Source organism: Podospora anserina, chromosome 4 (assembly GCF_000226545.1).
Source record: "Podospora anserina S mat+ genomic DNA chromosome 4, supercontig 4".
Classification (NCBI taxonomy): domain Eukaryota; kingdom Fungi; phylum Ascomycota; class Sordariomycetes; order Sordariales; family Podosporaceae; genus Podospora; species Podospora anserina.
This window is the reverse complement of record NW_001914850.1, coordinates 52467-75837: the sequence shown is the minus strand read 5'-3', so window position 1 is coordinate 75837 and position 23371 is coordinate 52467. Positions and strand designations below refer to the sequence as shown.

General features: G+C 52.1%; 7 protein-coding genes across 7 annotated transcripts; 4 read left to right on the top strand and 3 right to left on the bottom strand.

Annotated features, from left to right (window-relative positions):
* Positions 1–1517: 1517 nt before the first annotated feature.
* Positions 1518–2451, top strand: PODANS_4_3980 (uncharacterized protein; the record flags this gene model as incomplete). Its single annotated transcript, XM_001905717.1, has 2 exons — positions 1518–1685; positions 1753–2451. 2 exons carry the CDS (start codon positions 1518–1520, stop codon positions 2449–2451), a joined length of 867 nt encoding a protein of 288 aa, XP_001905752.1.
* A 4772-nt stretch (positions 2452–7223) lies between these two features.
* On the top strand, positions 7224–9657 carry PODANS_4_4000 (uncharacterized protein; the record flags this gene model as incomplete). The annotated part of the gene is made up of 3 exons (XM_001905716.1): positions 7224–8203; positions 8292–8597; positions 8817–9657. The coding sequence occupies 3 exons, from the start codon at positions 7224–7226 to the stop codon at positions 9655–9657; spliced, it is 2127 nt and encodes a 708-aa protein (XP_001905751.1).
* A 1898-nt stretch (positions 9658–11555) lies between these two features.
* On the bottom strand, positions 11556–12840 carry PODANS_4_4010 (uncharacterized protein; the record flags this gene model as incomplete). The annotated part of the gene is made up of 3 exons (XM_001905715.1): positions 11556–11746; positions 11803–12055; positions 12121–12840. 3 exons carry the CDS (start codon positions 12838–12840, stop codon positions 11556–11558), a joined length of 1164 nt encoding a protein of 387 aa, XP_001905750.1.
* A 430-nt stretch (positions 12841–13270) lies between these two features.
* PODANS_4_4020 (uncharacterized protein) lies at positions 13271–15500 on the bottom strand (the record flags this gene model as incomplete). Its single annotated transcript, XM_001905714.1, has 3 exons — positions 13271–13633; positions 13694–15276; positions 15353–15500. Coding segments are annotated over 3 exons (2094 nt in total), but the record flags the coding sequence as incomplete, so codon positions are not given.
* An 813-nt stretch (positions 15501–16313) lies between these two features.
* PODANS_4_4030 (uncharacterized protein) lies at positions 16314–17626 on the top strand (the record flags this gene model as incomplete). Its single annotated transcript, XM_001905713.1, has 3 exons — positions 16314–16474; positions 16536–17223; positions 17417–17626. 3 exons carry the CDS (start codon positions 16314–16316, stop codon positions 17624–17626), a joined length of 1059 nt encoding a protein of 352 aa, XP_001905748.1.
* A 2533-nt stretch (positions 17627–20159) lies between these two features.
* Positions 20160–20822, top strand: PODANS_4_4037 (uncharacterized protein; the record flags this gene model as incomplete). Its single annotated transcript, XM_001905712.1, has 3 exons — positions 20160–20309; positions 20374–20524; positions 20635–20822. The coding sequence occupies 3 exons, from the start codon at positions 20160–20162 to the stop codon at positions 20820–20822; spliced, it is 489 nt and encodes a 162-aa protein (XP_001905747.1).
* Positions 20823–21747: 925 nt separating this feature from the next.
* PODANS_4_4035 (uncharacterized protein) lies at positions 21748–23161 on the bottom strand (the record flags this gene model as incomplete). The annotated part of the gene is made up of 3 exons (XM_001905711.1): positions 21748–22100; positions 22152–22233; positions 22292–23161. The coding sequence occupies 3 exons, from the start codon at positions 23159–23161 to the stop codon at positions 21748–21750; spliced, it is 1305 nt and encodes a 434-aa protein (XP_001905746.1).
* Positions 23162–23371: the final 210 nt, after the last annotated feature.

The window sequence follows — 23371 nt, the reverse complement described above, 5'->3', positions numbered from 1 at the left end:
GCAAGTTACGGGTCAACTCAGCTCAGCATTTGAAAATAGCTCCGCGACCAGGGCTTTGGCGTCTTCCCTCGGTCATTCATTGGCTTACTGGAAACGTTGTCAGTGACAGCGTTCGCCTGTTAACACTGGTGCTGTCATCGTGAACGGGGTCTTCCGATGGCGGTTGGTTCTGTACTGGTGAGCCTGAGGCTGCTGAAGGTGAACTGTGGTTGACCGGGCAACCGATGCAGATTTGAAGTTGACCCTCACAACCGTCATCCTCGATAAGTCTGCTCTTAGTTGGGCAGAGGCCCGAAGAAATATCGAAGTTACCAAAAAAGTTTGGAAATTCTAGTTGCTGGATCTACACCCTTTTAGCTTCTAAGCCAACCAGGTAACATTTGTTTACTGCCCCTGAGAAGGAACGTGCTCGGAGACATTTATTCGACTTTATGCTAACCCTGGCTCTTGGACACCGGAGCTGAGGGACCTACACAGCCACTCTTTAGCCCAGCCACCCGCTCCGGCCGCTGTAAAAGATCAGGCTAAGTAACCCTGCTATCTCTTTCGCGTCAATTCCTCCAGGCACGCCAGTATTCCTGGAACCCCTGCCGCCCTCCGGTTAGGAGGACTGCGCAACATCCATGAGCCCTGTCTCTTTACTGCGATCGTGGGCCTCAGCTCGATTTTACGGATGATCTTTACGTGGCTTGGGCCTAGCTCAATACCTTGCCGCCTGGGCTCAGACAAGCAACATCTCGGTAGCGGGCCAATCGACGTACCGCTGTATACAAGTAATAAATATTCAGGGAGTTATAGACGGGGTTCTCAGGCAGCTCTCTGACTGAGTCTTCAAGAGTAAAACAGTAGCTTCCATTAACTTCTATCGCCCTTCAAGACATGCTGTTCCGATCTTGGCGCAAGAGCAGCTTGGCTTGTCCCTCCAAGTCGAAACCAAAGTGCTGTTAACCTCTGACGGCCACTAGATGTCCCTATGGATTTATCCAAGCACCTGCTTCGTGGGGAGGGGCTATGGGCTATCCCGCAGCTGGCCCGACCCGAGGCTTGGACGCCTGGAGCTTTGGGTATATAATCCATTCTTCGACCCGTTCTCGACCTCCCCCTTCTTCTTCCCTCATCCGTCGATTCTCGCCTCCCCCAGCCAGTGAACCCCGGTACCTTAGAGAGTTATCTCGTTTTCGTCACAGAGCCTTCATCTGCAACCACCAGTCGCCATTCAACGCTACATCGGTGCAAAATGATCACCCACGTACACCCAGCCGACCACTACCATGTGCAAACCATCGCTAACCTCCTCGGTACCGCATCTAAGATCGTGACACTCGCAAGGGCTGGCATCAGCACAAACTCAGGCATTCCTGTAAGTATTACGACCTCTTCTCTTACCTGTATCTCACCAAATCTAGGACTTCCGGTCAAAAAAGGGCACTTAATCCCGAGGCTACCGTCATCTTTTCCGCTCTTCGGCCCTCGTTGATACGGAAAGCAGACACCTCTTCTCCGAGAATATCGCCAAAATGCGCCAGGCTGCTATGGACGCCGATCCAACGAAGACACACCGTTTCATCCGTAACTTGCATGATGCTGGCAAGTTGGTTCGGAACTGCACCCAGAATATCGACTGCCTTGAAGAGAAGGCCGGCCTCTCTACCGATGCACGAAAGGGCCTAAAAAGCGCCGAATGTGTTCTTCTCCATGGATCTCTGCATCACTTTGGATGCTCCAATTGTCTGGCCAGTTTTCGTCTGAAAGCAAAGTGGCCGAGAAATGGAAACTGTTTTGGATCCAGAGTCGCCTTGCCCAGCCTGCACTAAGATATCCAACGATAGAAAAGCAATAGGGAAACGCGCATCCACAATTGGGAGGCTTCGACCTGATATTGTGCTCTACGATGAACTGGACCCTCGAGCTGAGTCGATCTCCGCCGTTGTACGGCATGACCAGTCGCTTCGCCTGGACGTCTTTCTGATTATGGGAACAAGCCTCGCGACACACGAGGTTCGGCGCCTCATCAGGGATTTCGCAGAGGTCATTCATAAGCGGCGGGTTGGGAAAGTGGTATTTGTGAACCTTACTAAACCAGCCAAGAGCTGGGACAACGTGATCGATTACTGGGTTAAGTGGGACTGCGACGCCTGGGTAGGAGATTTGATGGAGCGCCAGCCGGCACTTGACCCCTCTACAGCGACCTTTGGGGTTCCTTTGCACCTCCCGCTGCTGGAGAATGCGCAGCATCTTTCACGTGGTGGTGCTGGGACGTCAGCAGACGATGCTATCTTGATCTCGAGCGATGATGAGTCTGATGATGATCTTGACGAGGGCCGATCCGATACATATTTTGAGTCGCTGGACAGGCTCCTACAAAATGCACGCAACAGGGTGGAATCCGGCCGTGTTACTGGTACAGGTATGTGCTTAGATCTCGCACTTCTCGGCAGGGCAACATGTTGACATATCTGAGCAGGCAAAGGTGTCGACGGTTCCAACGATAGCGACGCGTCAGAGCCCTTAGTTTCCAGCAACGCCGGCCCAGAGAGGCAGGGAGAAGTATCTCTTAACGAGGACAATGATATCCTACTTGACATTATCGGCGAGGAATTTTACGACGGCAAGCCGCATTACCGGGTTCGGTGGCAAGCAACCCTTGAACATGAAAGCAATCTGAAAAATATGGGCAATTTACTGGCTAAGTGGAAGGCTATAAAGCCTAAGATGGGACACCGGTCTGGCGCGGCCGGGATAATGAAACGTCAAGGACAGCCGCGTAAAATTCCACTAGACTTGATCAGCTGTATTTAGAGAGAGAATTTGCTGCACCGGCTTGGGTTATCTCAAGTTAGTATATTACCCTAATCCGCGCACTAGATCGATGAGGTTATACTGGGTGGATAGGCGGCTTTGGGGATGGGGATGGCCGTTCTTTTCCTTACAATATCGACGTTCACCTCCTTTACTTGGGCAGAGGATCTTTATGGTAGAAGAGCATACTGGTTTGGATCGTTCTGCTAGTCGCTGCCTTTATCTTAGCTCCCTGGTCAAACCCAGTCTTGGATCACGATGCCCAGCCTTTTCAAGAATGTAAGTGTCGGCTTCCTTTGCTAGCCTTTTGTTACTTATCTTCTTCCCTTTTTCGTGTTGGAAGACAGGCTAATGATATATATCATAGGTCGATGATGCGGAGCGCAAGCTTGCTCGAGATGCCATCGGAGAATTTCCAACGTATCAACCAAGTCGATGGAACTTGGTGTGAAGATCCTCAACCATATCCTGGGCCCCAACGCATATTTCTGTTTCGAGTACACACCAGGAGAAAACTACGTCATCCCATCCCCATCTGCGGCCTTGAAGGTCTGTATTTTTCAACAGGTTCATGGTGTTTGGACCGTCACTATGCTGTTAAAGGGCACGTCCACTGCTGAGACCTTTGATAGTCTTGGCGATGGGGCTTTGATGGACCTGGATAACGAACATAGTCGCCGCCATCTGGAGTTAAAGACATATTTAAAGGATGTTTTGCACATTCAGCAGGTTCAAGACGTCAGCCTGTATTCATGTCATCGAAAGGCGGAGAGCGGGGCTCTGGCTCTCACTTGGGCGGAATGGAAAGCCCGGGGTTGGGACTGTGTTGTGTGGGTAGCCACAACTGGCTCCACAGGGAGCTCGGACCAACCTGGGCTGGTTTGTTTGGATTTGCACGGTGTCTCTTTCCATAGTTACTTCAATACACACTTATCTACCAACAAACTGGGCAATCGAGAAAGTGAACATGGATCATATCGAGGCTGGCAATGTCTGGTTCCCCCATTCTGTCGCGGAGGGTGATGCGAGGCCTGATACGAGAGGAGATATCCCATGAAACAACATTTGGGTGGCACGGCTCAAGGATGTTGCTCGCGGAGGTTCACCTTCACCTTGATCGGAGTCTACATGGTATAGTTGTCGGGACTTGGTAGGTTTACACTGGGTTGAGATTATTCGTTCATTGCTTGTGGTGCAGGGGGTAATGGCAAGTATAAGGACAAGTGAGTTGAGATCATTCGTGAGATTCCCCACATTAATATGATTTGGTAGCAGATGCAGAAAAGCCAGGCAGCAAGTAGTAGCTTACATTGGCAAACAAGCCCAGTTTTTAAACTTGTTTTTGTTCTTTTTTCCATGTTGCCTACGTGAACTTCGTCTCTACACTGTGATCTCCTCCTTAGGTTGCAAAAGTAAAAACTGGGAACAGCCAGCTACAACACCGTACCGAGTCGGCGGCTTGGCAATCTCTTGTAACAAACACCCTCCCACCTAGATGTATCTATCGTTGCTGGCGTTCATCATTGTCCCTCTCATCGTGCTGATGATGGTGCCGTGGGCTTGGACCTATGCCCGGCTTATTCACCCCGACTGTCAAATGGGATGGCGTATATGTTGTCTGATACCATGGCCTAAATACACGTTACCGAGTTCAGCCACCGATCCGATGATCCTAATTGTGCAAAGGGGATGATGGGGATGATGCGGCGGTTCCAGGCTGAGTTCGACATTTGGATGTAGGGTGGTGGCAGGTTGGCGACCAACACGTGCGCTAGCTGTTCCTTCAGCGCCTGCTTAACGTGAGCGAATATGTCGTACCGCCGAGCAGAGAGCGCCTGGCGCGTTTAAGGACTAGACCCTGAAGCGAAGCTGCTGCAACTCTTGGCTAAGAAGACGCCGCGAAATAAGGGGTACGAACCGGACGAGACGAACGTTTATTGTATCCGTTACCGACCGCTCCCAGCGGAATCTAATGAAACGGTTTAACGTGCTAGAGATCGATTAGGCGGTTATAGAGAACTAGCTAGTGGTCTAGAGCCATCTCCTCCGGGAGAGGAGGCACTTAAGGGTCGGCATCTGATTTATTTATATCTATTACATTACCATAAGGACCTAGCAGACTACAATACAAAAAGGAGTAACCGCTACATACCTTGCAGAGAGAGCTAAGCTCCAAAAAAAAGAAGAAGCGGTAGGCTTAACGACTGTCTAGAAAGAAATCTATAGTTTTATACGGTATACCGGGGCTCTATACCAAGGGACTTACTGCTGCGGGATCTAGAGAATAGGAAGTATTATAAACTTGATACTAGCGATTTGACAAAGCTTGTTAACTACACCGAAGAGGGTAATATACTTAGGACCCACGGGGGTGTACCACTATGGATCCGCGAGTTGATCTATGCCAAGGAGTAACGGGACTTGGAACGTAGGAAGAGAAAACGCCAAGGGTGCTTCTCCGAAAGCTTGCCTCCAATTCATATCACCAAAGTCATAGCAGCACACTATAGCCAGGACTCGGTTGGCTGGTCCAACGGGTCCCTGGAGACTCAGGATGACGCGCGCATTTGGCCTACGACCAAACTTGACATACCACCCCCGATCGATCAATTTTTGTACCGTTATTGTGCAGCGGCCTCGCTGAGCTGCTCGTCGGTGAAGAGCCAGCTAGGACGGTCCGACCCAGTCCCACATCTAACCCACCGTAAGACGTTGCTGTGTTCGTTCTCTGCCTGCAGCTTCGGTGACGATGTAGCCCCTGTAGCAATCGGCCTGCCGCCCAAGACCGCTGCCACCGGAAGGGCGTGCAATCTACTGTGGGTATGTTGTCTGCCGGCCTTGCCCCGACCATGGCCGATGGGGCAAAATAGTGGTTTACTGTGAGAAAGGGGGGCGAAGCCCCCATACTTATAGTTTGTACATGGTTGCCATAGTCATTATAGTCATTATAGTCACCCAAGCTACCTTCTTCCAGTCTTGAACTCTCGTCTCCTTCTCGCCTGTAGAAGTCTGAAATTTAACGTGTCTTTTGTCTCGCCCGGCCACTGTTTCTGGAGAGGATGGTCGCTTACTTATACCGGCAATACCACCGTTTATATCATCTTCAATTTACCCCAGCAAATCCCACGCCGCCTGTGCTCTGTTGGCCATCCTACTTTGCGTAAGGAAAAGCCCCGGTGTTTCCATCCCCCCAAATTCCTCTTGGTAGTTACTACGGTCGTAGTTATCTTGAGTCCGTTGCATTCCTTTCTACGTATTCCTGGTTCGAGCCTTGGCCAACTTGTACATTGTCCTCTAGGTCATCTTTTTTCTCCAGTCTCTTTTTTGTCTGCCCCGTGGCCGGCTGCACATAACCCTTTGGCATTTTCCTCCACGACTTCAGCCCTGGATATCCGCCGTCGCACATGTGGCCCTCACCAGAGGCTGCCAAAAGGCCCAGGCAAAAGAGGCTGAGCTTGATCGTCAGCTTGTCGGTGTTGTGGGCGGCCCAGGGAATCACTACATAGTCCGGGGGGAGAAGCTACCGGCCTGCCAAGTTGCTATCCGTGTATTGTGAGCCAGTCCCCAGTGACATAGTGTTGAAGTGGGATGATAGATCTGTGCTGCCAGAGGCAACTCGTTGATGGGACTGGTAAGCGCCACCACGCTGTGAACGAGCCGCGGCCAACCCATCATCGATGGGCTCGGTGGCGAGCCTCAGAACGACGAGATGCTGGTCGGTAATGATGAATCCATACCGGAGGCCTTTATCTGAGCTTGCGGAGCAATAATACTGAGCCTGGCTGAGTGGATTGCTCCACTGGACCATGGTTGTTTGTGAAAAATCGGGGGTCCATTTCGCGGAGAGCTTGGTTTCGCCGAGAAGTAGCGGCCTATAAGTCCCCATCTCATACGTATGGGCCACAGAGCGAAGGGCCCAATCGGCCGAGGACCCCACGGCAGATCCCGCTCCATAGTAGGGCGGCATGGGTTCTGGGTGTAACCGCTGCAACCTGCCGCCGCCGCGATTGATGATGCTAGAGACACATGTGCTAAACACCGTCCCTTCCCGCCCTTTTTTCCCCACACGTCACTCGTGGTTGGTTGGGACGGACTGTCGGGATGCTGGCGCCAAGATTCTACCCAAGTTATTCAAGACAAGGCCGATGAGGTAAAGAAGTACAGGCAGCTGGTGGCGTCTTTATTCACTTCTCATTCTGTTCCAGAAGTAGCACCAGGTTATCATCTGCCACAAGCAAAGCAGAGTGCCCGTCTCTTCCCACACTTCTGCCAGGCTATGAAAAGGGGAGGAAGGGGAAAAAAGAAATGTTCGGCGGGGTTTAGCTGCACCCAAGGGGGGTGGTTGATAGCACAGATAATGATGGATGGATGAAGGGGCGGCAGGAGCAGGGATTGGTGAAACAACTAGAAATGGCTAGCTGAGAATGCATCCAAAAGATGTGAGCATTTTATCCACGTTGGTGACGAGGGTTGGAAAGGATGGACAAGCGGTAGCTCGGAACTTGCCGGTTCTGCCGCGCGTGTCAGAAACAATTCCGGGTGCACGTTCCTTCGGCAACGTCACACTTTCGAATCCAAACAATCGTTCCACCGTCAAGAACGCCTTTTTCTACACATTCGCAATGGCCGACGAGCTTGCGAGACTACGAGAGGCTCTTGCGCAAGCTAAGCGCCAGGCCTCGGAGCAACAACGCCTGCGCGAAGAAGCGGAGAATCGCGCCTTCGATGAGCAACGCCGACGAGAAGAGGAGCAACGCCGACGCGAAAAAGCTGAAGAGGTTGCAAGAAAATCGCAGCTACAAGCACTGGAGGGTTATCTTGAGACCTGTCACTCTCTCAGTCTTGCTATCCAGGTCGTCACTGACCGTTCTCTGACCACCCAAGGTGACACGACCAATCCCGTCGGCCGTCTTTACCCCCAACGAATCGCTGAATGGCACGACTTTCCAGCAAGGCAAGAGGAAATATGGGAACAGCTCTCCATCCCGTCCTTCGCCGATAACCCTGTGTTCCCATCCCAACACCAGATGGCCTATGTTGAGTCTTTGATCAACCCCATCAGCAGCGAGCAAGGCCTTCGCTCCTTCGAGCGCGACACCGTCGAGAATGCAGCACAGAAGCTGTTAGCTGCAGCATCCGAAAACACGCAGCTCCGAGACTCCCTTGGCCTACGGGGAACCGTGATGTTCGAGAGCCATACGAATCTCGGCACCGTCGACGACACACTTTCCAAGCCTCTCGAGCGCATGTCCCTTGCCGGGAGCCGTGCCGCAGATACACCCCTCACAACGACCGCAGCGATCCGAAAACCGCGCCGTGGCGCGAAAGGGAAAGGCAACCGAGCGGACCAGTTTTGCATATACAGGACGGCAGACGGCGCCAACATCCCGGCGATGGCCATCGAGTACAAGGCGCCACACAAGCTAAGCCAGGATGAAATTGTTACCGGGTTGGCGTCTGATATCCAACCGAGATGAGACGTGATCAACAAGGACTGCGAGGGCGCTCGCCGCCGCTGTCGTTACCCAACTCTTCTCCTACATGGTCGGCAAGGGCATGCAGTATGGATACGTCTGTACGGGACAAGTCTTCGTCTTTCTCTATATTCCAGACGATCCCGCCACGGTCTTCTACCACGTGTGCGTGCCGAATTTGGATGTGATCGAGGGCGATGAGAACAGACTTCATCGCACGGCTGTCGCGCAGGTCTTCGCCTTCATACTCCAGGCCCTCCTTACGCCACCGCCCCCGCAATCCTGGCACGATGCCGCTGAACGACTTGACATTTGGGACGTGGAGTTCGAAGATGTGCTGAGCAAAATCCCAGTGACAGTTCGCAAGGACAAAGAACACGCTTCCCCATACAAGCCTCAGCGCTGGCGCGGCTTTACTCGCTCGCCAATTCGGACTTGATTAAGTTGCAAGCAAGCCAGCATCGAGTCCGGTCTACCACATGAGGACGATGATGAACCGCCACCCCCTTCACCAACGGCGGATCGGTTGACTCGTTCTGGCAGGAAACCTGCGACATCAGGCGCCTCTGGCGGCGCGGTCGCCACATCGGACGCAAGCTCTGGAGGTGGCGGAAGGGGAAGGCGGCCAGACATACAAGACCGAGCGTACTGCACCCATCAATGCCTTGTTGGGCTTGCACTTGGCGGCCCGATAGACCCGTCCTGCCCGAACGCCCCTTATCGTAAACCAGGCCACATTAGCCGCGTCGACTTTCTGCATCTACTTCGTGCACAGCTGGCCCGTGACCGCGGCCGTGACGCCGACTCCGCACCGCTGTACCTAGCGGGAGCTGTCGGGTCGCTCTTCAAGGTCCGACCGTCCACCCATGGTTACACACTTGTTGCCAAGGGCGTCGAGTCAGCAAATCGTGGCCGCCTACAGAATGAGGAGAACATTTACAATGAGCTCTCTGTTATCCAGGGGAGGCACGTTCCGGTATGTCTCGGTCTAATAGACCTGGTCCTCCCATACTACTGCGATGGCCGTGTTTCCGAGCACTTCCTGCTGCTTAGTTGGGCTGGGCAGCCACTGTCCAAATGCGTCGACCGGATCGACAAGGTGGTTGCCGTCGACGCAATCGCCATCGCCTATACCGAACTTCATCGGCTCCGAGTTTTACACTGCGATGCGGAATTACGCAACGTCATGTACAACCGAAATATTATGGTCGTTGACTTCGAGAGAGTAGAGGTCCGCAGTCGCCAACCTCTTGGCCCGCTCAGCCCAAACGGCCAAAACCGGAAGAGGAAGAGGGAACTACCGCAGAAGCAAGGCAAGGATCCTTTCACAGAAGAACTACAAAAGGTTGTGAAAGACATCTCGGGATGTTTCGGGCAAAGTTGAGATCGCGGCGCTGGCGACATGAGCGCAGCCCAACGAGCCGATCCAGGGGTCCACTGTAGCTTGTCAGGTTCGGAAACGGAGAGAATTAGGGCCAGTGATTGGTTAGGCCGTGTTGAATTGAGATGATTCGCTCCCTATATCAATATTACTCTGATAGGAGATGTCGACAAACCAGGCAGGAAGTGATAGCAAGTTGTCTTGACAGACGTGCCGAATATTTAATCTCGCCGGTATTATTTTCCGTGTCACCTGCTGAACTTCTTCTCTACATTATGATCTCCTTAGATTGGGGATCCCGAAAGCAAGAAACAGGTAATTCGCAGGCAGGGCACAGTCAGCTACAACACTGTGCCAAGTCGGCGGTTGAGATATGTATCCACTACAATGGACCGGGTAAAGACATTGGACTAACTGAGTTCGACAGCTGGAATTATGAGGGTGATGACAAACTGGCAGACCTAAAGAAAGGGCATGTATCTGATGAAGGAGATTTCATCAATAGGGCAAAGAAGAAATTCACGCCTTATTACCAGCTATTAGTCCCATGGGTCAATAGACTACGGAGGAAGGTGTTTCCGAGCGGTGAGAGGTGGAAGAAGTCACAACCAAACCTGTATTTCGAGATGAGGAAGATCCTTTCCGAAGCCTGGAAGGACCCAAACGTGGTGGCGGATCTTAACGTGGGCGAATATGTCGCACCACCGAGCAGAAAGTAGCTGGCGCAGACACCGTAACAGAACCGCTCGACGTGGGCACGGTCAGGTATGGGAGTTAATGTGCTTGATTGTGAAGCCACCACCATTTCCTCTCGGCTCGGTGGTCACGGCAACAAGCGTCGTACGTCATCATGAAACCGTAGTGGTATGAGTGGAGCGCCGTAGACGTCCTCATCGATCGGTTTGCCTTCGAGTATGCGCTTTGGAAAGGAGCGGTCGTGGAGTAGGAGTAAGTCCGGAGTAGGTATTCGCGGGTGCCATCGGGTAGGGTGGAGACAACCGGAGCGGTAGTTTGTGCATCAACGAGTGCGGCGGGGGCGTATATTTGTGGAGGGGTTATTATTTCGGGTTCTAGGTAGTACTTCAAGTTGGGCCCAGCTGGCTGAGGTGTCGGGCAAGAGTCAGGTCGCAACAGAGACAAACGCGGAATGACCACAATAGCAAAGCAGATGTGATGCAGACGATTGAGAGTGTTCTATAAATCTAGCTAGATGGGTTACTGTAAGCAGTGCGATCGGTGCTTTGAGAGTGCAGGAGTGCTAGAGCAACACCTCGAGACATCGAGCCGTCACACCGTCTACGTCCCTTATATGCAGACGACAACATCAACACGGACAATGCCATGAGGGTTCTTCCTCTTTGGGACCCAGGCAGCGCCTCCCAGGGACAACGAGCCCTTTGAAATGCTGATGAGCTCTCTAGCCGAGTATGATCATTTCGCTCTCGTCGTTCTTCCGTCTTTGCAACTTGCAAGAGCTAACAATATTCTGACTAGGTTCTACTCTAAAGGGGAATACTCAGACCTTGTGATATCTTCGGATTGGATATTGATGCTCATCGCACTTGTTGTGGGCGCAGCTTCGGGCTGGTGCGGCGCTGTCCCAATTCACGGCTACCACCAATTGGACGATTTGCATTTTAACAAAATTGTAAATTGCTACCAGAGGCAAAGAGGTTTGATTGATGGGTTTGGCGGTTATCAAACCTAGCCCCCAATCGATGACCTTCCATGTTCTGGATGCTGGCCTGGCGACAGGTGGGGGCCAGTTGGTGCCTGCCCCGACAGAAATTGTCAACAGGATGGAACCAATCAAGGAAGGTGCTACCAATTAATGCATTGGGTTATCGTGGAGCTAATGAAGTTCTTGACTAAAGCATCCCTCAAGCCTGGTTATCCGCCCCTCATCCATGAAGATCGGCACAGCCTTTTGGCGGAAACTGAACAACAGTCTTGATCATCTCGGCGACCTTCGTATTGTTAACCGCGTTGATGTACTTGACCTTTCTCAACCCAGGCGGCATCAGTGCTGCCTGGTACGGGCGGATATACCCGTAAAAGGGCGAGTGGTACGATGTATCGACATCAACATAAACTATCGCCAAATCAGCAAACCCTTGTTCTTTCCAAAATCGGATTGGGAAACCGTACCTTCCACTTCATCCAACACAACCGCCTCACGATCAACCATCACAGCCGCGGCAGTCTCATCCCAAAACGGCAGATAAGTAGGCTGGTTCGCCCTGACCAATCTACTCAAAGGGTTGTCATTCACCGCCACCAACTCATTAAGAAACGCCTGATTCGGTATCACCCCATTAGCAGAATTAGCCACAAGCGTGATATTCGGAAAGTCAGCCGTAAGCGCAATCTTGGTTGCTTCAGGGTCAACGATAAAGTTGATCTATTCCCCACCCGCAGCATGTCAGTGTCAAGTCTTAGTCTAACATGTTTCAGCACTGAACTCACATCCGAGACCAAATCCGCCCTCAACACATCCCCTATAGCCTGCTCCATGAACCTGTCCACATACCCTCCCATGATATACAACCCAGCTGTGTTCTTCGCGAAGTTCTCATCAAGCCTCACCGCCAGCGCGACATTCGTCAGGGCCCCTGCCGAGAATATGTTTACCTGCCCTGGATTCTCCCTCACGGCCTTGACCATAAACTCCGCTGCTGAGCCCTCGGCGAAGCTCACATTGGGGTATCCATAATATCCCTTGGTAGTAAAAGCTTCTTTCACCACTCTTCGTGGGTCACCGGAGGTAGGATCATTTCCCAATTTCTCATTGGTGGTGTTCTCCTTCGCAAAGACACCCTTCCACGGTAGCTCACCGTGGAGGAGCTCATAGGTTTGAAAGGTATGTGCTGTTTGCAGAAGCGGGTAGTCAGACCCCTTGTAAACAGGGATGCAAGACGACAAGGAGGCAATCTCGAGAGAGGCGAGAGCGTGAAGGCCGGTTTGGAGTGCCCAGGAGTTGGCTGTGTCGGAGGCTAAGCCGAGGACAGTGTAGTTGTAGTATAAAGGGAGCAGGAAAGCGATGAACGCGGTGGGGTTCCAGTCGTTGTCGAGGATTATCTTTGGTTGGCTGGTGGTTGATCTTGGGCTGCTGTTCTGAAGTGAAGAGCCAGGGAACAATAGCAAGCCAAGGACGAAAAACAAAAAGGGGTATCGGGGCCGGGACATTTTGACTGAGATGATTGTATAGGGCGGTTGTCAAGTCAGTGCAATTGAGACGGATACATATTTTAGTGGAAAGAACATGCTGAGTGAAGGGAGTCAGGTGGTGAGATATTTCTGGTTCGTGAGACGATAAGCACGAGTGCGAGGCTGATGTGCATGAAAGAGCGAGATAAGCAGCCCTTCGAAACCGATGAGGCACCTAATCAAGAAAAGAACGACGAGAATGCGATGGCGAGTAGGCTTGAAAGAAGAAATTCTTATCTGGGTTGAGCTGCAGGTTAGCTGAGTCAGTTTCCCTGATTCTCTTGCATCTGCATGGGGAACGGGCCGAAGTGACTACCCCCAATAACCGCTAGGGCTAGCAACGCTAGGTAGGTAAACAACCGAATGCAATAATGCTATTAGTCTATCGAATATGCGAATGTCTATGATGCTACTCCTCAAGAACTGGTACTATGTCAAAAGGCCGGTCACTCCTGATAATGTAAATCTCACCAATCAGGACGGCACAGCCCACACTCATGGCAATCGCAATGATCGGAAGATTTACCCGCGCAAAGTCAAGTCGCCTGACGTGAATATGCTTCTTGGCTAGAATATCACGCCAGAGTAACCCGGCGAGAGAGGCACTGATGGCTGTGCTGAAAGCCCCGTAATTAACGCCAAGGGCCATGCTGTAGATCGTAGCGTAGTACGTTCGTTCACTGATGGGAATCCCGCTGGCATCATGAAGCCTGAGCCATGATTGGATAATGCGTGATAATAGGATGGTAGTTCCAATGTTGGTACCCGAAAACTGTTGGATTTCAAGTCAGTAAAGCAAAGCGAAATTGCAGCTAAGCAGGTAATCACATACGTTGCAGAGAATGACCGAGAGAAAGCCCATGCCTCCTATGGCACCAACTGCTCCGGTCTTGTTCACCCAGTGATCCCATCCCTTCGCGAAGACCTCTACCCAACCTTTCGTGACCAGCGCTTGAACCAGAATGAACATTGCAAATGCAAAAGGGATCAACGCATAGGGTAGGTGAGAGAGAACCGCGGTAGCGGTGGGGAAGGTCTCTTGTGACCATCTGTATGCATCTCTGGCAACTGACGAAAGTGTTCGTTGGTCTGAATTGTTGGTCTTGATCGCGGCTTCGGTCGATGGTGTATCTTTCTCCAGAGAAGCCTCCTTCTTCTCATCGATTGTAGTGCTTTTGGATTTGACGATTTCTGAATCACTTCCAATGCCGGAAACGTCGTTCCCGGTGACGCTTACCACTTGATCCCCTCCCTGGGAAGCGGCGAGTTCCAGTTCTTCCCTCTGAAGACGTGCCTGCTCCGCTTTTGCTTCTTCAACTTGTTTTCGACCTTCCCGAGCAATCTCACGTGTTTCATGGCGATGAAGCCAGCCAAATGCCAAGTCCCACACGAGCATGATGAAAGCCGCTGGTAATGTCACCCAGTATACTTGCAGGACAACGCCCTCTGGAAGGTTTTGTGACGCAGCATTAAGAGACAAAACTGAGACCAGAGCCAATGCCATGATGGCTGCCCCGAACCCCGCACCACGCTTGTCAAGAAAAGGATTCATGATCTCTTCCAGAGACAAAAGCTTTCCTTGCTCCCCTGGCTCATCCTCCTGTTGTTCTGCCGTTCCCCTCGCATTGGGAATGTTGGGGTTTACTGGCTTTTTGCCCCTTGCATCTTCCGGAAGCTCGTGCATTTTGATCTCGACAGGGATCAGAGATTCGCTGGCGAAGACGATATACAGCAGGAAGGGGAAGAGCACGATAGCTGTGATGATCACAGGGACCACCATATTGGCCGTGTAGTCGATGAAGCGTATTTTGAAAGCGCCAGCCAAGACCAAATTCGTCGGATTGGACGACACGAGGATAGCAGAGGCAATATTGGCCACGGCAAACTGAGTATATATCCAGGCCCTAGGGTGAACAATGTTGCTCGAAACGCGCGTCATGTAGGCCAAGAAAGCTGTCCCAGACAAGATGATGGGATCGTTGCCAACGAAGCTGCCTATGCCAAAAAAGAAGAGGTAGAGGTAGAAGAACAGACGATGTCCGACCTTCCCGCCCCATTGCAGCACCCTGAAGGCCAGATATCGAATAAGCCCTGATGCGTCGATAGATATGGCGATATAGGCGAGGGTGATGAAAAAGACCATGATATCGATAGGGTGGATATGGTCCGCTCCAACGGTTCCATCCTTGACCTCCTTGCCACCGATGGCTTTTATGGCCAGCAGAAAAAGATCGGCAATCACAGGTGCCGTCACAATATTCATTGAGAAGCGTAACCGCACCCATGGTGAGCTTGTCCCCTGAGTCTTGTTGCGGGGCGAGATGATGCGCATGGAGCTTAGCGCCCCTAGAAAACCGTTGTAAAGCCACCGAGGAATGCAGAAGGGGATATGAAACGGAAATAGAACCACAACATCTATTTAGAGTTGAGTTAGCTGGTGCCCTTGCCAGAATACTATGAACGGTATATACACTTACTGGTAATGACGAACACAATGAGTGTGACAATTGACCGCCATTCACTGATGTCACGGTTGCCGCTACTCGAGTCCGTCGTGGTCGCCATGTTGCCAGCGCAATGGGTTCAACGGTCACGACACTTGCGGCATGCCAAAATGGCAGAAAGAAGATCAGGATCAATCATAGAAGATCAAGGAACATATCGAACATATCTTGTGATAGCAAGAGGCTCAGGGTCGAGGTTTGTCTGCGGGGCGGTGGAGAGTGGAGGCACGTGGAAAGTTGAGTGGCTGATATTTTATTCGCCCGCTAGAAATCGGCTTGGCGCTGGCTTAGCCCTGTGAGATTGCAACTACCAGTCACCCAGTGGCTTCTGACCTCGTCTTTTCCGACACCGTCCACAAAAGAGACCGAGAATGAACCTGGAAGCATCGCCGAATGCCACATTGGGAACCGATTGACCAGGAACGCTAATGTAGGCACAGCCACCATGCGGGGCAATCCTTTCCAGCAACTATCTCGAGCCCCCACAATACCATATGTACATTCATTCAGTGATCTTCGGGCACGGCCACATGGAGATATTGACTGGCTCGTCCTCTCATAGGCACAAGCCCAAACTGGCATGAGGACACGTGAGGAACCAGACAGCCCTGCTTTGCGGGAATAGCAGGCGCATCGCGATATGACGCTGCGATGCTGTATTGTGCTACCACACCGAGACAGCGGCACACACGATCCTGTTCCCCCGCCCTGTCTGCTGCCGACTTCCTCTTCTGATTCACCGATGTCCTTAAAGGAGTCAAGTCCGACATTTCGACCATGAGGCTCTGTCGACACCACCTGCATAACAAGCGCACACGTTTCCCCGGATGGCGCTATCATCTTGCGTCTTCTTTTTATTCTATCTCCTTCTGCCATTTCAGCCGCTCTTGATCTGCCTTGATGTTTCGCTTCTCTTAGACGAGCTTATTTTTCCGGCACTGCAAGGACATGCCCACGCTTCCGCCACTTTCACACGCCTATGACCTTGTTGCCCGCAATAGCACCGCTGACGTTGTGCTGCCAGCACTTGCAGCTGCAGTAAACACCCCCGCCAAGGTGGTGTGTTCATGGCCCGTCTCTGGTCAATATGGACCTGGTAGTAGAGTCTTGTACGTGGTCTGTTCGGCAACTATACCAGAATACCGTGCTAACACTTAGATCTCCTTTCAGATACTATGTTCTTGTTGCAGCTTGTGTGCTTGCTAGGAAGACGGAATGGCTTCGAAATGCTTGCTTGGCCGCAGCTTTGATCTTCCCCGCCGTTGCTGCAGTCCACGGAGTAGCTTTGGCGGCATTGCATGTTCCCAACGCCGTTGATATGGACATATATGGCGCTTTCCAGCTCTGCTCTATTGGCATTCTAACAGCCCCCATCACGGTTAGACTGTCAACTACATATTTCAACAACCCTGGTCGGAATACCATATTCCTTTGGGCAGGCATCATCCTCGTTGGCCTGTTGGCTTTGACTGTTGAGTTCTTCCGGACCGAGGCGGTGCCGTGTGATACCGACGAGTCACTTTTTATTTACGGCGAAAGTTTATGCGGTTTGGTATGCTCTATTGAAGACGGGCCCTTTTCACCGATGCGACAAGGTTCGGCAGACGAGATATATGTTATTCCCGAGCCTTTCATCATGACGTTTGGCACCGCCACGCTATTCTGCGCCGCCTGTTGCATTCCTGCCATCCTTTCGATGGTGTCGATGTGGGACAAGATACTTAAAGTGAACTGGCAAGAGCGATTTGGAGAGACATATCTGGATCAGCCAGAAACGGGAACCAACGGCGCTACCCCTGAGAGGATGAATAAGGTCAACAATATCATCAGGGGGTTTCTAAGCGTCGTGGAAATTCCGGTGTTCGGAGCAGCTGTCATTGCAATTCTTGTCGTGGGGGAGTTGAATTTCTGGAGCGCCCCAGTCAATTGGCAAACAGAACCCATGGCCAACGTTGGTATGTAGTCGTTATTGCATCCACTGTCCATTCCAATTCACCGGTCTTATTACTAACATTTCGGGCCAGGTCAATGGGCGCCGATTGTGGCATCAGCCTTTGCTGCCTGTGGTTCGCTTTATATGCTACTGGCAGAAGACATGGTTGCTGCAGCGAGCCCTACCCCAGCTCACTGCAACTGCTCGCACCATCATGACGAGTTTGATGCACAAACCGGACTTGGCATCAGCCATTCGGGACCCAGGCGTATCAGCGAAGACAAATCGGACGGACCCCGTCGTCCCGATGCGGGCCGGAGCAAGATAGCAAAAGGACTGAGCGCCATCGGTCACATACTCGGCACCGCGGATCTCAAGAGCTTCGACGATTCGGAGTTCCAGGATGTTGCGGCGAGCAAATATCCGACTACGCCAGGAGAAGAAATTCGGAACCGGAATCTGAGGCACCTTGAGGATAGATACAACATGGCTCGTCCAGAAGACGATGAGCGCGGACGTCGACGCTCAAGAGCAAACAGTTTCACAGGGAGCGTCACGGGTTTCACAAAGCCCAGCCCGCCGTCGTCATCGAGGGCTCTGTCGCCAAACCCTGTATCGTTGCAGATTTCGCCAGGAGGCCCGTCCAGGCCGGATCTCAACAACGGAACCTCCCACAGAGCTTCTCACGACTCCGGCCCTCGCCACAACGACGATGCCGACACGACGTCCCCATCAGCGAAGCCTGGATTGTCCCTCACTATTCAACCAAGCGGTTTCAACTCACCGTCGATTGTCGTCTCTGCGGAAAATGAGCCTGTGGGAATCTTGCCACCGCCTCCTGTACACAAACCTCCATCACAGATTGTGGCTAGAGATTCAACACGGCCAACAAGCAGTGGAATGAAATTATGAGATCATGATAGAACTTTTTGGCTTTACACAGTACACGGCGTGGCTTAGAGGAATACCAAGTGATAGTCTGGCGTTTTGGAATATAGGCTTAATTTGCACTGTCTCCTTCTTAACCGATATAAGCTCTTAAAGTAGCTTTTAATATCTAGAAATCCGAGCTTTTGATATTCAAGACTCGAGTCTTTAATTTCTAGAACCTGACCTTGAATATTAATGAAGAAAGAAAAAAGCCTAGGGCTTGCAACCCTTCAAGGCATGTCAGTACGAGAATTGTCTTGTCTCAGGCAGAAGTGCTTTCGTCTTATTGTAGGTCAGAGGCTCAGCTTACAAGTGAACCAAAACGATTTTATCTCACTGATTACTTTGATTCACACCGCATTCTCATACACCTGTTGAGGTAGGGAACCATGTGATGAAAGGTGTGTTTACGAAACATTAGATCCGCGAACAACATCCAATACCCATCTACTTAGATATATATCAAGCAAAACACTGCATATGCTGGGTCCAAGTTCAGATTTCTCCGTGTCTTTTATGGAGGGCAAGAATGGTGGCGAGGAGGGTGAAAATAGCCATCATTCCTCTATTTGACTGTTAGATGATATTCAACCAAGCTTCTGATCCTACCCACTCTTCAAGTATTACAGTAACTTCATCTACACTTCTTTTTCATTGGTCTAAGCTCTTACAGTCTATAGTTCAAGCTTAGTTCCCGTTACTCTGAGCTTTTAAATTCTAGAATCCGGGCTTCGAGTATCCATGATCTCATGTTTCATATTTAGCACTTCATTGTGGCATATTCATTCAACTAGAAGCCTATATATAACAAACGGAGGCAGAGTAGGCATCACTGCCCAAAGAAGGGATAGCACCCACAGCCAGCGTATAATATAACTCTGACAATTTGATAGAAAGTGAGAATAAGTGGTGCCTTTCAATCCGAAGTCAATATACCTATCATCAAAAAGGTCGTCTCTCTCTGCAATCCTACCTCGGTATCTAACCCAGCGGCTCATGGTTTCCCAAGAGCAAGGTAAGCGTTCACAACTCATCCTTGCAACTCAATGAGGGGTCAACCACTGTCGTCACAGTCCACACAAATACACGGCCGATGATACGTGGTCTAGAGCTGCTAGTGGTTGCTAGTGTGATCCTCCGAGTAGAATCCCTTGGCGTACCTGGGCAGCGAGAGTTTCTCCTTCATGTTGTCTCAATATTTTTGGCTGACCGAGAAAACAACCAGCGTCTTGGAAACCACAAGATATGGTAAACGTAAAATCCTCAAAGTTTGCCAATCCGAGATATCTCTCACCAGAGTCTCTAAAGAGTAAACTCTCTTGTCTGAATCTCGGGATCTGATCCAATCTTTGCAGAGATCGACCTACAGATACCCAGAAAAGCTCTAGGCTTCCATAGCTTGTCATTGAGACTAGAGTCATATCCATGGGCTAGGTAATCGTACAACTTACTCCTCTGATTGGGCTCATCGGCCTCAATTCCTTGGGCTCGTGCCTGGCCAACTCACAGTCACATCGCTCCAAGAAATGACGGCAGAAACAACTAAAGCAGCTAGAGCGCTTTCACGTTTAACTTAACCTTGTCTACCTAGCATCACTTGGGCTATGGAGAAAAGACTTTGGCATGGTATTCCATCACAATTTGGGGTCTGACCCCTCGGACTTCTTTGGTCTGCTGCCTTGTCCTAGAGTTCAACAGTTACATCGTCTGAAGTGAGGAGACCAAGCCTAGTGGACTCGACCCTTGTCAAGCTCAACAGAGACAGCAGAGTGCTTGCCATCAACGCCCAGGTGATCCTAGCATGTACATCCACTCCTACAACCAACAGCAGCGCGGCACCGTCGCTCGCCTATGTCTATAGTCTGTTAAGATACCTCCTCCCCCAAAGAAGACGTCCTCCTCACCACACTCACACACCACCAACCTTCACCATGCGTTTCTCAACCCTCATCCTCGCCTCCCTCGCCGGCCTGGCCACCGCAAACTTCGACCTCTACCTGGGCCACCAAATCATCCCCGTCGACGGCGGCGTCCTCCACGACGGCTGGTACATCTTCGACAACGACCCCACCAAAGCCGACGTCCGTTCCGCCCCCCTCCTCCCCTCCCCCCCCCTCTCTTCTTCCTACTAACCATCCCCCACAGGTCCTCGCCTACGGCCCCTACCTCTCCCAAGACGACGTCTCAGGCCGCATGACCGGCGTCCGGTGCGTCGGCAGCGGCTGCTACGGCGGTGCCGCCACCGACATCAACGTCCTCGAGATGCACTTCAGCAACAACCCCCTCTACCATTGGAGTGAGCCAACCCCCCCAGCCCTCTTTCTCATTATTGCCATCATCATCACACCAATTTGCAACAAAAAAAAAAGTACCTTAGCTGACCACACACTCGATCCCCCAAAACAGCCATCTACAAAGACAGAGGCCATCCCTACAAAATGTATGGCCTCGACGGCAGGACCTACGGGGAGTGCATCCTTTTCCCGGGCGTCAGTTTCCACCACATGACCAATTTCGCCGAAACCCGCAGCGGCGTCCGCAAGTTTCGGTGTCTGACGCAGTTTACTGCTCGGCAGATCAGGGCTGCGAACTGAGATGCCTACCTCTGACCGGGTGGTTACCCCTAGAGCAGGAATAACTGGCTAGGTAGGTAGGCATTCATCCTAGAAATCAAATCAATGGCATCTCGCCAAAAATCATGAGCAAACATACCAATCTTGCAATCGAAAAGCTTTCACCACCCTAAAGTCCCGCACATCAATCATCCTTGTGATATCTCGATTACTACAGCTCAGACTAGCTTCTGCCCCTACATTTCACACCACATCCAGACCGTCCCAAGTTCCATATGCATATTTCCCACACTGTATATCTCATAAAAAAGTCATCATAACATCGTAACCAAAAACAGCCGCCCACATTATTAGTATGCTGCTGCCGCGCCCAAAAGAATCTCAAACAAAGAAATTCGCAACCAATCACATCATCCAAAAAGATCGCCTCCCAGACGCTTACTATCCAATCTCGTCTTCAACTCGCTTCGCTTCGCTTGCTTGCTTGCTTGATTCGAAATTGCTCACTCAAGTCAAAGTAGCCAACATAGCCTTCATCAACCTGGGAGGGGGACCTACATCACATCACCCAACCTGTCAGCTTCCTCATCCTCAACACGATCAAGCAAATGCAGCTGAAGGAAAACGCACCGAATCCGGCAAACCGAGCACCGGTTACCGGTTCCTCGGCACGCTGATAGACATCCTACCTCGTTTGTCCTTCTCGATTCTCAACCCTCCCCTCGCAGGCTCCTCAATTGTCTCAATTTCCTCTTCGTACAGCACCAGCTCGCCCGTCGACAACCGCTCCGCCCTAACCAGGTCGCCTCGGCTGCCGTGACGCGAGTGTCTGGACTTTGACCGTTCCCGCCGCGCGAGCTGCCGCTCCAGATGCCGAATCTCAGATCGCAGCTCATCATTATCGTCGTAGCGCCAGGTATCCCGAGAAGGCTCGACAAGGGCTACCTCACGCGGGCGAGCGTCCACAATCACTGTGGGTGGGCCCCCTGGAGGTAAGAGAGGTGTCATATGACGTGGTTGTGCCGTACGAGGTGGTGTCGTACGAGGTGGTCGTGTAGGACCGTGCTGGGGACTGCTCGCGGATCATGGTTGTCTTGACCACCTCGACGGGAGGGGCTGGTGCGGGAGCGGGCTGGGCGTTGATGATAATAGGACCATTACCGGCCGGGGCCGACGGGTGTTGATGGTGGTAGTGCACCGCAGGGGGAGGTGCCGTGGTGTGGTACTCGACAATCTCTGTTCGACGTTCCTCAATGATATCACCAGCGCTGGATCGCGCGGCCATGATCTCGAACTCGCCTGGGAATGTTACTTTTTTGTCCTGGTGGGGGAGTAACGGGGTGGGCGTACTCTTCTTATAATCATCGCTCAGCTTCAGCAAATCGTCTATGTTCTTCTGGCCAAGTGCCTTCTGGACGATGATTGTGTTTCCCTTCGCAAAATTATCAGTATCGCATCTCTGGAGCTGCATCACAGGGCGCCCAACTCACCTCCTCGACGAATGGGTAACCAAGCTCAATAAGCGCCCGCTTGGAGACCAGGCGCGCTGGAATGCGGGTCTTGCCCTTCTTTGGATACTCGCTTCGGGTAGTGAGGCTGGTGCCGCCGCTGCTGCTTGAGGAGCTGCTCCTGCTGGACGATCGGGATCTTCCACGACGGATGCGCGACTCTCGACTCCGTGACCTCATGCGGGTGTGGATCACCTCCCTTTCGCGGACTCGGCCGGGGTGGTCATGGTGATGGTCATCGACGTGGATCTCGTCGAAGTATTCACGTTCGGCGTACACTCTGGGAGGGGGCAGGGCTCGGTGGCGGGGCAGCGGCCGGTGGCTCTCGGCGTAGGGCGGAACACTGTGGTCCAGGCGGCGGGCGGGGGGTCCGTATTCCTCACGCTCGTAATATCCACGGGGCCTGCGATCAAAAGTGTCCAGGCTCGATTGCCGTCTCAAAAGTCGTCCAGGACGGGGCGCATTGGAGGGTGACGGGCTGCGGTACCTTCTCTCCTTCTCAATCACGACAGAAGATCTGCGCTCCACCTCACTCTCGGGAGATGGTCGACGTCGAAGGATACTGCGTGGTTGCTCGTCATCATAAATGACCCGGCGGCGCTCCCGGATGATGGTCTCGTCGTCGTCATAGGGGGCCCGGGAACGGCGGTCGACGGATCGGTCGCGGTCGCGGGGGGGAGGCCGGGATGTTACACGGCGTTCTCGCTCGTACACATAGTCGTCGTCGTCGTCTTCGAAGCGCTCTCGGATCTCGCTGAACCGATCGCGGTCTCTTTCGTACTCGAAGCGGCCCCTTTCGAAGCGGTCGGGGCGCTCGCGAACAAGGTCAGGGGCAGATGTCCGGTGAGCCATGGCAAGGTTCTGGTGGAGTACTACACGAGACGGACAAGTGCGGGGGTGTTCGGCAGATCGCAGGCCAAGGGAGACCACAGATTCAGGGTCCAAAGGGATATTTGAATGCAGAGACTGGAAGTTTGCGCGCACGGGGAGAAAGCAAGAACTTCGAGAGATTTCGACAAAAAAAGACGGTGGAGGGGGGTGCTGAGGGTCGGCTGTTCAAGG